This window comes from Pyrus communis, chromosome 11, assembly GCF_041283825.1.
Source record: "Pyrus communis isolate YQ-2024b chromosome 11, ASM4128382v1, whole genome shotgun sequence".
NCBI classification, from domain to species: Eukaryota; Viridiplantae; Streptophyta; class Magnoliopsida; order Rosales; family Rosaceae; genus Pyrus; species Pyrus communis.
This window is the reverse complement of record NC_142575.1, coordinates 11,612,486-11,626,612: the sequence shown is the minus strand read 5'-3', so window position 1 is coordinate 11,626,612 and position 14,127 is coordinate 11,612,486. Positions and strand designations below refer to the sequence as shown.

General features: G+C 39.2%; 2 protein-coding genes, 1 long non-coding RNA gene and 1 other non-coding gene across 4 annotated transcripts; 1 reads left to right on the top strand and 3 right to left on the bottom strand.

Annotated features, from left to right (window-relative positions):
* Positions 1-2,547: 2,547 nt before the first annotated feature.
* On the bottom strand, positions 2,548-6,572 carry LOC137742659 (protein RETICULATA-RELATED 1, chloroplastic). Its single transcript, XM_068482582.2, has 7 exons — positions 5,919-6,572; positions 5,722-5,820; positions 5,334-5,554; positions 4,780-4,849; positions 4,430-4,509; positions 3,620-3,684; positions 2,548-3,104 (listed from the first exon to the last, which is right to left on the bottom strand). The coding sequence occupies exons 1-7, from the start codon at positions 6,438-6,440 to the stop codon at positions 2,911-2,913; spliced, it is 1,251 nt and encodes a 416-aa protein (XP_068338683.2). The 5' UTR covers positions 6,441-6,572; the 3' UTR covers positions 2,548-2,910.
* A 128-nt stretch (positions 6,573-6,700) lies between these two features.
* Positions 6,701-6,782, bottom strand: TRNAS-GCU (transfer RNA serine (anticodon GCU)). Its single transcript has one exon. It is a non-coding gene; the product is annotated as a tRNA-Ser (tRNA).
* Positions 6,783-8,048: 1,266 nt separating this feature from the next.
* Positions 8,049-12,451, bottom strand: LOC137742744 (Phototropic-responsive NPH3 family protein). The gene is made up of 3 exons (XM_068482686.2): positions 11,539-12,451; positions 10,899-10,968; positions 8,049-10,421 (listed from the first exon to the last, which is right to left on the bottom strand). The coding sequence occupies exons 1-3, from the start codon at positions 11,586-11,588 to the stop codon at positions 8,646-8,648; spliced, it is 1,896 nt and encodes a 631-aa protein (XP_068338787.2). The 5' UTR covers positions 11,589-12,451; the 3' UTR covers positions 8,049-8,645.
* LOC148692898 (uncharacterized) lies at positions 12,363-12,727 on the top strand. Its single transcript, XR_015953556.1, has 2 exons — positions 12,363-12,485; positions 12,674-12,727. It is a non-coding gene; the product is annotated as an uncharacterized LOC148692898 (long non-coding RNA).
* Positions 12,728-14,127: the final 1,400 nt, after the last annotated feature.

Below are 14,127 nucleotides of genomic sequence, written 5' to 3'. Positions count from 1 at the left end.
TGGTATTGCTTAAAAGGTGATCTGGTTTTTAATTGGAGGTTTTTGCTCATTTACTCTTTAAATTTGTAGATTATTACAATTATTTTCCTAAATTTTTAAGTTAGCCAATTATCCCCTAAACTTATATAAATAGTTCATTTTTTCCTCAGTTGCAGATATTCAAAATTTTCATCTATTAGTTCGTTTATGTTTAACACGTAGACAACATGTGAGCCACTTAAAAAGGTAAATTTTGCCTCTCACTAAAACCCACCACCGCAAACCAATTCTACTTTCCCTCAAACTCATATAGGTCTAATAGCAACAACTCATCTAAAGTACAACAAAGTGACATTCAAGTGTTGTCCACATGACGAATAAAAATTGGATGAAATGTTGAGTAATCTAACAACATGGAAGTAATTGGCTATTTATAAATATCAAGGGTTAATTGGTCGAAATAAAAGTTCACAATAAAATTGACAGTGACTAACATTTTCAAGAAGTAAATTGGTTAAAAATTGGTTAAGTGAGACTCGTCTAAAAATGTTAAATTAGAACTAAGTACATAAACGGTCATCACAATTAGGTTAAGTGAGACTCTAGTTCAGTTCTTATCCGACAATATAAAATGATCAGTCATTTTGTCACATCCCCGCCCTGGCCCTCACTACATCTCGGGCTTGACTCCATCGTAGCACGATATTATCCGCTTTGGGCCCCGACCACGCTCTCACGGTTTTGTTTCTGGGAACTCACACTAGAACTTCCCAGTGGGTCACCCATTCTGGGATTGCTCTCGTGCGAACTCGCTTTACTTCGGAGTTCCTACGAAACCTGAAGCCAGTGAGCTCCCAAAAGGCATCGCGCTAGGTAGAGATGGAGAATATACATATAAGGTTTACAGGATCCACTCCCATGGGCAATGTGGGATGTCACAATCTACCCCCCTTAGGGGCCCAACGTCCTCATCAGCACACGCGCGGCCAAGGTTAGGCTGTTATACCAAATTGTCACATCTCGGCATAGGCCCCACCACATCTCGGGCTCAACTCCACCGTAGCATGATATTGTCCGCTTTGGGCCCCGACCATGCCCTCACGGTTTTGTTTATGGGAACTCACACGAGAACTTCCTAGTAGGTCACCCATCCTGAGATTGCTCTCAGGCAAACTCGCTTAACTTTTGAGTTCCTACGGAACCCAAAACCAGTGAGCTCCCAAAAGGTCTCATGTTAGGTAGATATGGGAATATACATATAAGGCTTACATGATCCACTCCTTTGGGTAATGTGGGATGTCACACATTTAGTCCAACTCAGTACTAAATGCCTGACAATTTAGTTAGTACTATTTGATGTACAAATTAATCTATCTAACTGAAATAGTCAGTATAATCCGACATACTAAACAAGGCATCCAAAAAAGGGGGAAATACATCGATGACTTGTAATAGAACTTATGCTTGATAGAAATATTAGTATTGTATAGAGGCTACAAATGAGGTGTGTTCATTAAAAATTTTTAAACTCACATAATATTTTCAAAGGGATCCGTTTGTATATTCCTAATGATACTATGAGCGCTTTAGGGCGCCTACAAGATATGTTTTCAGATAATGCTATACAATTACAACCTGTCTTTGCTCAATGGATACAAAACACCCGTGGTGCAACAACATGCACTAGTATGACGAGATTATTAATAATACCCTTTTTGAAAATGTTAATAAATTCCAAAATCCATTTCGTCTCATCGTAGTGACTACTGTCTTTTTGATTGGTACCGTAGAGGAAAGCACCCGTGCGAGCGGCCGCGGATGAAGTGGAAGCGAGAATGTTGGCTTGAGTAACGCAAACAATGGTGAGAATCCAATGCCCCAAAAACCTAAGTGTTCCTCCACAAGGTTCGGCCACGGAGGAAGGACGTGGAAGACAAAGAAATTGTTCGAGTAACTTTTTATCTAATAATAACATGCTTGATTAAGTAAAAATCTTTTACAAGAAGGTTGACTAAAGATTTCTCGTAAAAACACCAACCCAACTTAATTTATAATTAGAATATTTCAATCCTTTTTTATTCCATGTTAAGCCTAAAAATTATGACTTTACTATAACAAGGTTACAAATTCTTACAATATTAGGATCTCTATTAATCTAACGGTCAAGTTAACTTTATTTTTTGACTTAGCACCGTTGGATAGCAAATATAAACTTCTCTAAATGTGGGTACCGTGTAAAATATGGTGGCTAACTAATTGTTCGATTGGTCTACATCACCCAGGTTTTTTTATCTTAGTAAAAGTACGATATTTATTTCTTAGAAAAGAAACGTTGTTAGGCGTGGTCTGATGCAAACTCGTCAAAGGGTGTATTAATGGCATTGGCGAAAAGGCGGTGGTAGCTCGGTTGTCAAGCACTCGTTGCAACATAAATACTAAGCACAATCGTACCATTGTCAAATGAAATTGCAACCTTCAGTTGCCTACACGTGTATCAGCAGTTAACGATCGCTTTCTTTCGAGTTGATGATTACTATTATTCAGTAAAGACAGTAAAAGATCATGTGGTGGACGAAAGGCATGCCATTGCTAGCACGAGAAATTCTTATATACGGATGCCGCATACGGCAGCCCTCTCACGGTTTGTGTAGGTCCGCACACGTGAGTCCTACTTTCTATGAGAGGGCAGCCGTATATAAGAGTTTCTCTGTTACCACTAATATTGCCAATATCAATCAAGTACGAACCAAATGTTTCAATTTCACCATTAAACCACTGAAATTTCCCGGAAAAAAAAAAATTATCTAGGTCTAACCCCTATCGAATTGATCTAGCAGACAAAATCTGAGTCAAAATGTAATAGAACGTATCGTCCATTTGACATCTGAAAACTGAGAAGCAACACCTGTTGGTAATTGGTATGCATTGCTGCTACTGCACTCCGCTTAATTTAGCCCAATCTACGAATTGCATACCACCGTAGATATTGTTGGCGAATCGTACACCTATAGTGAATGCCATTGCAACAGGCGGGACACGCTTTGCCAACGGTGACGCTTCAACCAGCCCTTCCAGGCCGTTTATGATCTGATAACGAGTGTTGGACGAGACAGCAAGAAACACACCTGATTTAACAGAGCAAAACAGTTAGTGTAACTGAGGTTGGCAGGTTGCACATGCAAAACAAATAATCAAAGTGACAAGTAAATTAGTGTATCATATGAATAAAGCGAGAATAACTTGCAGTGACGACTACATTAATATTAACTTTTGGTTTTAGGACAAGAATATGCTTCCGCTCCATCGAAGATCACGGAAACAACTGATACAAATATAGTAATATACTGTTCCCTACTTTTCAAGTGCAAAAACAAAAGCTGTGTCAAGTACCATTTGACATTATTCCTATATCAGATTTATCAGATCAGAACAGGGAATTAATTTTATACAGCAACCGTTTGTCGAAATATTAAATATAGTTTATGGATATCTTTTAGTTATTTATTCCATGACTTCACAACTAAGACCGACAGAAACTTGCTTAACCATTAGACGGTAGTAGATAGTTCAATGAAAAGTTAGGACTTGTAAAAAAAGATGAGGAGAAGGATATAAATCTGAACAAGAGAGCAGGACCTACCCCAAAGAGCAGCACTTTTCACGAGAGGAGGCACGGGTATGTCCCCTTCTGACTTGTTTACGCTCCTGATGACACATAAGAATAAGAGAGTGAATACTGTCATTAAAAAGGAGAATTTGTTTTCTTTTTGGTTTGGTTCGGTGAAAGTTTTGGGCGATCTTTGTATTTATACCATCCAAAACACCTAATTCAGGTTGTCAGTACCAATTTACCAATTTCACTGTTGTAGACAACAATAAATTAACAATGGAAGGATCTTTATGTTCCAAATACAATATCTTTTCCCCCGACAGCTTGGGCAGGCACAATGATCAGCATAATAAGTATGAAATCTTAGGGCCAGTTTGATGCGATCCACTATCGTAACTATATAAGTATCAAAAGTTAAGGCCAGGTTGATAACCATTTCATTTTTTGTTAGAAACAGAGGAGATAATGCATGAGAGAAAGGAGAGATGTAGAAGGGTGGAGGAAGGATGGTGGGAGAGATGTGGAAGATATGCATATAGAATGGTAAATGAAAACTAAAAACTGGAAACAAATTCGAGTTGTTCACTTTCAAGTTTTGTTTCATACTCTCCTTCATTACTCCCTCCTCTGTCCCTCTACCATTCTTCATGCCTCTTTTTCCTCATATGCTTTCCCCTCTACCTCTCACACACACAAAAAATGAAAGCTAAAGCCTAAAAACGAAAGGGTTAACAACAGGCGCTTAAAAACACATTTAATAGCAGATATCCAAGCAAAAGTGACTGACATGTGACAGAAAAACAGACATAACATGAAAACTATATTTAGATAAAAGCATACCTTTTGGCATTCATGATCATATTTGCAATTCCTTGTCCAATAAGACCACATACAAAGCCAACTGATCCGTACAACACACCCTGGACCAACATGTTTCAATCAATTAAAAAGACCCAGAACCCAGATTTTGGTCTAGACAATTAAGAATGGTACATGAAACTGGTACAGAAGCCTAATTTGAAGAGAGAATCATTAAGCAAGAACTACATTAAAAAAACTAAAGAGTGAAAAACTCCACCCGGCCTCTTCTTGATGGAACATTTGTCTTCAATATTTACAGTCCAGAAGTCAACTAATTACTTATTTGTTACTTACACAAAAAGTTAAACATTGCTAATCAGATGTTTTACCTTATAGAAGTATGTGGCTGTTCTCTGCTGGACCGTGAATTTACATCCCGGCCTTTCAGCTTCAAAGACGCTGCATAAGAGGAATATATGCAGTGAAAAATTTAATGAAGACCATGCAATGCTTCACAAAAGAAGAATTCTAGGAGGACTCATCGATTTGAATTCAACATCAAGACATAAGACAATACAATTATGAGGTCCCAAAAAGGTCCCAAAAGATAACCCTAAGTTACACTCCCACATTTGTTAAAGAAATTTAATTTATGTCACTATGTCAGTCGTTGTGTTTTCATCATTTTCTGTAGCTCAACATGGGGCTCACAATGAAACAAAATAAAAATAGAAACATTTTAATGATCCCAATGAAACAAATTAAAAATAGAAACAGAGGCAACTGGTAAGATGGACTACATTCAAGGTAATAAACAATACAAGATTGGTACTTGTTGAGCTCTTACTACGTTCAAGTCAAGCGCAGTAATTATTGACGTATAACATTAGATAAACGTACAGCAGAATACTAGCATCCTAAAATGCTGTGTTGCAGTGCTAACCTGCTAGGAAGAGAGGCACAAGCCTGTTGCACGCTTCCTAATAAACCTCGTGACACTGATGGCTTTCCAATCCGAGCATAGGGTGCCAACATGCCAACCAAAGCAATGTCAACCACTATTCCAACCAAAAGATCAGCAGCATACAACTCAAACTCTGCCCAGAAATCCTTTCCCCTTTTCTGAACTTCTGCAAATGTTGCACAACAAGAATCTATGACTATCTGCATTACAAAGGTGGACAATGAAAGATCTCTTTAGCAGTTAACAAGATCAGAGATTGTAAGCCGGTCCAGGTATACATGTAATGTAACTCATAGGATTATGACCAACGCCATCAATCACTCAAAAATATAGTAAAACCGAAGCGAAAAAAATGACGAAAACAAACCTCTGTCCCAACTTTGAAAAGAAAGGAAGGATCAGCCAGCATCCGATTACGTAGCATTGAGCAGTACTTCATTAAAAAACCCAGTGGCCAAACTGACCCCTGAATTTCAATCACAAACCCAATAAGAATCGTAACAAAAACCATAATTTGAAGATTTTTCATCAGAAATGATGATAAGATTAAGAAAAAATTCAAACCTGCAAATCCAAGTAGCGGAGAAGGAACACTTCCCGAAGCCCAGTAGTCTTAGCAGCCTCAACCATGTCCAAAGGAAGCTTCACACCCCGCGCTTCGCTCTCCTTCATCACCTCATCAAACTTCAGCAATGGCCCAAACTCCTCTCCCTCTCCGCCCTCCTCTTTACCCCCGCCGTCTCCTTCTCCTCTTCCTCCGCCACCAAATGAATCCCCGCCATCACCACCGTCATTTCCTCCGCCGAAGCCGTCGATTTTCGGCTCAGCAACCATCGCTTTCGCCTCCGTGAAATCACCATTTTTTTCCGCGACAGAAATGGTCTCTGATCCCGCGCAATTGAGATGGAAACGGCGGTTGGGAGACGGCGAATGGTGTAAAGCCACCAGCTTTAAGGAGTTTGCGAGTTCGGAATGGGGTTTAGGGTTTTGGAGACATTGCAGAGGAGCTCTGGCCTCGGAGGCGGAGCTGGAAACGACGGCGTTTGGTAGGTGCGCATGCGATGGTGGCGGCGAACAAACTGACATTTTGTGTAGACTGGCACGAACGGAAGTCACAGACTCAAACAGTTCCTAAACAATTGACTGAGGGGATCGTAATCACCTGCGGTCCAGTCCGTGGAAAACTTCCAGATGGCAATAGGTGATTGGCTGTAGTACAGTTTCGATGACTGACTGAGGGACTTGAACTCTCGCGGGGATTTATCGCCTGAGGTTTAGTCCGTAGGAAAAGGAGCACGTGGCAGAAGGTGAATGGCTGTAAAATATTAAAAAGTAAAAAAATTTATCGACGCCTGAGAGATTCGAACTCTCGCGGGGAAACCCCATGTACTTAGCAGGCACACGCCTTAACCACTCGGCCAAAGCGTCGATTGATGGCTAGCTTGCTTCGTTTACTACTTGAACTATGAAAAAACACATTCGTTTAAAACCAAAACGTACCTAAGTTTAGCCAAGTTGACTAGACAAATATGATCCACCCTCTGCACTCAATTCAAATTTCTCTTTTTGTATTTTAGATGAATTTAGTGTAATTATCGTATCATTTGTTAATTTTCCCATTTTTCCTCCCTATCTTATAAGGAAGGTCCGCAAGATATATAAATAAATCATAAAGGCCTATTTGGCATCCTTCTTGGATCTAATTTTTTTGTTTATTAAACTAATGAGAACTAAGTAACTTATTTACATTCACATGTGCTCGAATCACGCTTTCAAACTCAAAAGTTTAGAAAAACGAACACAATTGTCATGATAATGAAAAAAATAAAAAATGTGAAATTACTTCCCTATTACTTATACCATACTATTTCATACTTACAGTTATGACTTGATTCTTAAAGTACAGCTTTTACTCCCCTATACCATATTTGGCAAGCATTTATGAATGTGTGGTGTACTTTTTAAACACGTGACAAGTATTTATTGACCAAGTGAAGCGATTATGCATTTGATACCAGAAAGATTCTCTCCACCACATAGGAAAGAAAGATTCTCTCCACCACATAAGAAAGATGTGAATAAGCTCATGAGTTTAGTCTTACCTAGCCGTCAACAAACGAATAAATACTTCTATCTCCAAAGTTAACTCATACACTTAGCTTTACAAACTCAAAATAAACGAAATAAAATGAAAATTATAAATTATGGTTTTTCTCTACACTCATAAGATGTTTGAATTGAGTTCACGTCTTGGATGGGGGGCACTTTAATTTAAACAGGTAAGCATGTCTTCTAAATTCAAATAATTGCAATGTTTCGTACTTATTAAAATCTTATCACCTAACTTTTATATATGAAAATCTGTCACACATAAATTTTCTTTTCTTTTGGTGCCATCATTAGCAGTTAGCACTCTAAGCAAAAAAGAAACATTGACAAATGCTGCCAGTTTAAAATTTGTTGTCCATACAGAACAATGAAAATTTTGGCCGTCTCTGCTTAGAATTTGAACAATTAAACGGAAAAACCGGGGATGTAACCGGTTATTTATCCCTCTCTCTGTCTCTCACATCACGTAACACAATAGTTTAAACAGACTCGTACCTTGCCTTTGCTTTCAGCAACTGCAATCCCTCATTTACAGAAAATTTCCACTGTTTAATGAACAGCAATTCCAAATCAAACCACCTCAAAGGAAGGCAAACAAATTCAGATATATGATTGCTGATATTTTCCAATATTTCACAGACCTATAAGTTACAATTTGGTTCATAAAGATGTACATGTATAAACCCAGAAACAAGCTAACTGGAAGGAAAAAACACTGAAAGAACGAAAATTTCTTCTCTCTCTGTGAAACAAGGTCTATTTACTTGTCACAAAGCTCCTCAAGAAGAGGAGCGCGGACCTATGAGTTCAAATCTTGGATGTGACTAGCATTCCGTTACAGGTAAGGTATCCGTAACTTCTTGAAATATAATGCTTCATCCTATGATGACTGTGAAGTTCCAACCACTGTCGTTAAACAGGTGAAAAGAATTTCTCTCCGTACTCAAAATCCAACTTTATAACGACAATATTTCTATTAGTATGGATAAGTTGCGTACCATCCTCCGTTCGGAGACTCCTGGAACTATTCTGGTTGGTTAACAGAAACATGAAGGAAATGAAACTATCTCAAAACATGGAAATCATTTTGAGAATGTTGATTATGAATTTTTCCATTCCTTTCTCACATATTTTCTGGGAACCAACCAGAGCCTCTACTAACCGAGGCATGCTTTATTTGCTTTATAAGGAAATTTTCTTGTGTCTATAATGCAAGGTCGAAGGACGTGCCTGCTCAACTGATGATCTTGGGGATGGCCGAGTACTCTCAACAGTATCTGGTTTAGCATCAGAGGGTCTCGAGAGAAGACTGCACCCAATCCTCCTGCCAACCACACGAGGAGAACTGAGGGAGCTATGTGATTTGCTCACCTTTTTCATCTCTTGCTTTATTTTACTGAACTCTTCTTCGAGTTCACCAACTCTAGATCTCATCTTTTCCATATCCACCTTTAAAACGCGATTCTCACGCACCATAGTCACCCACCCATCCCTCTGTATAATCTGGCCAGCCATGTCACCCGGGACAGTCGCAGGACCTGCAGGGCCACTTTGAGTTTCCAAGCCATGAAGACAACCAGCTAGAGCGGTTCTCAAATGCATCTGCTCAAAGAACAGGACTTGAAGAACAACTCTAAGTGGCAACCTCTCATTTTGAGATGCATGGGAACATGCATCAATAGATAGCTTCTGGAAGTCAATGATGCTGCAGAGATCTTCCTTCTCTTTATTGGAGAGCCAAGGGTGTGCCTTGAAGTATATATCCAGTGACCTATACAACCCATCATATAAAGTTCTTGAAGATTCTGGGAGGGCCTCCGCAAGAGAGCGTATCTTTCCTGGTTTTAAAGTCACATCCGAAGCAACCTCCGCAATATAGCTATCTACCAACTTTGCAACTTTCTGTAAAGGTCTTGATGATGGCGATGTTTCCATGTCAAATGATGACGGAGAAAATGGTGTAGCCTTTGATTCTGACGACATAAAATGATGGATTATTCGTTCAACACAGTCAGCATCATACAATGCATCAGTATCTGAATAAGTAGGAATCAGAAGACCATCTAGGGTTGCCAATTCCAGCTGCATCCCTATTCTCCTCTCCAAAGCATCCTTGCAGGTTTGACTGACACCCAATATTAATGCAACACGAAGAAGACCAAGTAGAAAACGGCAAAATGATTTCCCCTTCTTGAGGGGAAGAAGTTTTTCAATGCTTTCTAAAACTACCCTTTGATCAAGGGCAATGGGCGTCAAACTAAAACTTGTAACTGTTCTGGGTATACCGTGTTGTCCACCCTGCCATCGTCCTAGGCCAGGCAGGTACTTTCTGGTATAATGCATTATAGCACCTACTAGGTTTTCGGGTCTTATACCCCTTGTTTCCATTGTCTTGATAAGCCTCTCAAACAAACTCACACTAAGGTATGAGATGTCTTCAAACCACCAGTTAGACTCAGAGCTTCGAATTCTCGCTCCAGTGTTAATTCCGTTCCATAGGATGCTTCCACCAGGACTCTGTAAGCTACCATACATCATCATGGGCCATCCAAACAAACTAGGATCTGTACAAACCATCACCGATATAGCATTTACACACTTGTGTACTATGTGAAGCTTTTCTGCCCTTTCAATTACAGTCTCACAACTTTGAAGAGCCAAGATAGAGTCTTTCCAGTTGTGAAGTACATTCTTATGGAAGCAACTCTCTGACTTTGAGAGCAAGTTTCCTTCTCCATACTCATCTGTCATTTCAAGGTAGTCCGCTGCGCAGTACACGATTACTACATTTCTTGGAGTCAATTCCACTCGCATACCATAGCAGAATTTAGCTGCAATCAGAAACATGTCAGGGCCACCAGGGAGTTCCTCCAGAATTGCGGTGAAAATGCTCTTGCATGTGCTTTTGGACTCTTCGTACATATGTGATATCTTCCCACATTTTGATATGAGAGGAAACTGGAGATTATAAAATATTATAAGTGACAAGTCCTACTTAAAATTCACAATTAACAACTATGATTTTATTTTCCATTATAAAAACATCCTTAGGGGGAAAGACAACAAGAACAACAACAAACCGCAATATAGAAAAAGCCACACCGACTGCAGAAATAAACCTAACATAACATAAAAGCTAATCACTAATAGTGAAACGAAGCCATCAGTGACATGAATGTAATATTAGGGGATAGCGGCGGGGGGCAACCACTCAACCCCTATTTTTGGACCGGACACATATATTGGAAGCTTAGAGTGCACCGCCAATTTACAAGAGAGAAGTGAAAAGCTCATGGCTTATGGCTAAATCTAGCATAACTTACCAAACTACTTATTTCTGATGTTTGAGAACAACCCAAGCCCTTCTATTTTCTATCCCTTCTCAATCCCCCTAAATTGCAGAACCACCGCATCAAATGATAGGTGCACACATACCTTATGAAGATGGAAGCTCACGCCGTCCACGACCACAGTAATATCACTTGGCAATCCCGCTTTGCAAAACCTTACAGAGAAAGAACCAAAAAAAAAAAAAAAAAAAAAAAAAACATCAATTCCATAGTCTCTCCAGCTTCCTTCATTATTCAATGAAATAATGAATTTCCATTTGAACAGAAAAAGGTTTATTTAGATTGAATTGTAGACTTGTATCTGAATTGAATTATAAAATTAAAAGCTGTAATTCAAATGGAATCAAACTCTATCTGTCCTACAGGCCATAAATTCAACAACCAATTAATTAAACTCGAATTAAGTCCCAAAAAAGAAGAATAATTGTGAAGATAAAAGCCTTGAAGAAAACTTGGTAAGGGACTGATATTACTGTTCATGAAAGTATATAATGAATGAATTAAACAATTTGCAATTTACCAAAAAGGGGTTTATTTGTTATTGAATTATAGAATTCTATCTGAATTAAAGTAGAATTGAAGGCTGCAATTGAAATATAGTCAGATTCTGGCCTTAAAAGAACATTAATTTTGAGAATTGAACCTGGAAGAAAAGGGTCGTATTTCTGTCCATGAAAGTGGTGTACAAGGGGAGGGAGGGAGGGAGGGAGGGAGAGAGAGATTACCAGTCATTGCCTTGTCTGCAAAACTCAGAAACCTTCCCAGCTGGAGCCATGGCTGAGGTGGGAAGAGAGAACCTTTACTCTCTCTCTCTAGGAAAACAAGAGCTTCATGAAATTGGGTGGAGAGGAGGAACAGAGACCCAGAAACCAGTTGTTTAATCAAACTTCAAAAGTGAAAAGGAGGGGTTAAAGACGGGCAGCAAGCAACGTAAGTAGGAATCCAAGTCCAACTTAGTCAAACAAATGCCGAGTGCCCCTTTACAGCTCGCTCGCCCTCTCCTTCTCTCTCATCAAATGAGAAAACCCCACACCCACCACGACCACCAAACACCATAAGATGGGATGGGACCATAAATAAACAAAAAAAACCCAACACAAATTCAAATTTAATCAAAAGACAAAAACCCAGAAAAGGGTGCACAGATCACGACGCCCCCAACGCGTGAGCAAAGCAAAGTTCATAAAAAAAACTACGAGAATTACGACACCCAGAAGAGGCCGGCATGTGCGGGAACAAAGTCATGGGGTCGAAGCAAGCAAAAGCATCAATCAGTGGTCGAGAGGGAAGGGGGGCCTTTTTGCTCTTTAGCCGGAAAATAATGGGGTTTTACTTGTTGGAGACAAAGGGTAATTAATCATTTATGTCTGAGGCTTTTTGGCAAGCACCTTCTCTGCAATCATTTTCCGAGCCGCGTGGTGTCGGATCGTCGCGGTAGTTTTCGGTTGCGATCGATTTTTATTACAAGTAAACATGGGTTTTTCAGGGAGATTGATTGTGAGCGTGGGGTGTGGTGCCCACCAAGAACACTCCCTTCTTTTTTATTTTCTTGAGGTTGAAGAACACTCCATCTCAATTTCTTATAGTTGGTTGAAGATTCTTCCAGGAGTTGTAACTACTTTTATGGGGTCTACATGTGACGTTTTGTATAAGTTATTTTATGTTCTTCAAGGTGGGTGTGGACTTCAATGCTGCTTCTTTCAATACTGTGAGAATTTTAGTAGTTAAAATTTGATTTTTACAACTATTTTGACTTTAGTTTATTAATTTAAATGTCTCATGAAACTGTCATTTAATCTTGTTTGTACCATATTTCATCATCTCGAAATTACCAAATATCTGTCATCTTCATACCTTCAGGAACCTACTAAAGTGTTCATCCTGAAGCATCCTTGTTGAAGCACATGCGTTCTTTTCCAGTCAAGAGACCAAGCACAACACAACACGCGTTAACATTAGAATTAAAGCTCCTCAAGTCCACATCGATCGCTGACGGATATCGAAGACTCTTTTGAACTATAAAGGAGACCATTCTCCTATAATTAATTCCTAAGGCCATTATTGTGCTCAAACTCATCATTAGGACTCACTAGTAATGATTATGCTTGAACTTATGTATTGCGTAAACTTTTTTTTATTAATGAGAACTCCTTTACCCTTGTGGACATAGCCCAACTTATAGTGAACCGCGTATATCTTGTACTTCTCTATATGTGTTTCTCTACCTATTCACCTACATTTGGTGACCAGAGCAATCTTGCATTGGTCACAAACTTAACATTTTAAGTTGTTCCAAAGTCCATCGGATTTTGTGCATCAACATTTGTGGCTGTTTGTCGGAATCAGCACTAATTCATACTCTCACCAGTTTCGTCAAGCTGGTTTCCATCATTCGTACGCTCTCCTTTGATTAGGCAACCTTCATCAACATGGGGAGCGAAAGAGGCCACAACACGCAGAACGACACCCCCTCATGTCTAGTGCGAGGCAACGAATGAGGGAAGGGAAGAAGGTTGAGAGCGGGAGTTAATCTATTATATTTAACTTGTTAGTACTTGTGGGTAGGGCTGGACACGGTACGATACGGTTTGGCGTGTGAATTGATACCGGAACCAAAACCAACAGTACCTCTCAATTTGGTCCGATATGGTTTTGTTAATCTCAAGTTTTGCTACAGAACCAATCTCATTCTGATCGGCTTCGGTAGCAGAGAGCAATTGTATAAGTTTACTGCAATGATGAAGAGGTTTCCGGCGAAGAGGATGATGATGATGCAAACGGCGATTGTCGAAGAAGATGGCAGATCGCTGCTGCTGATATTGCGAATCGAAGACAACGGGAGTTAGTTGAAAATATACAAGTTTTAGTTGTCAAGTTTGTTGAGAATATACAAGTTTTAGCACTCTCCCATGAATCAATAGGACACAAATGAGTCCCGGACCACAAACAATTCTTTCTCCGACCATATATTTTCTATTCGATCCATTTGCAATTTGCAAATCCAAAAATGCACTCATGTATGCACATTCCACCATATTAATATTTTTTCTTAGTTTTTTTTTTCCTACAATAAAAAAGGATCAGCTGATGGTTTCTCTAAAAATGCACTCACAGAGGCATTTTAGTCTCTCCGATCACAATCGTGTGATTCATTAGTATCAAAAATCGAATACAAACGTGTAAAATACAGGTCTGAAAATTTATCCTCAAGTCATTTATCTATATATATAAATATGAGCACTGTAGCTACATAGTACTTACAGTTTAGTGATATTCCTCTTTACTTGTCAGTGAGAGGTCTTAGATTCGATTTT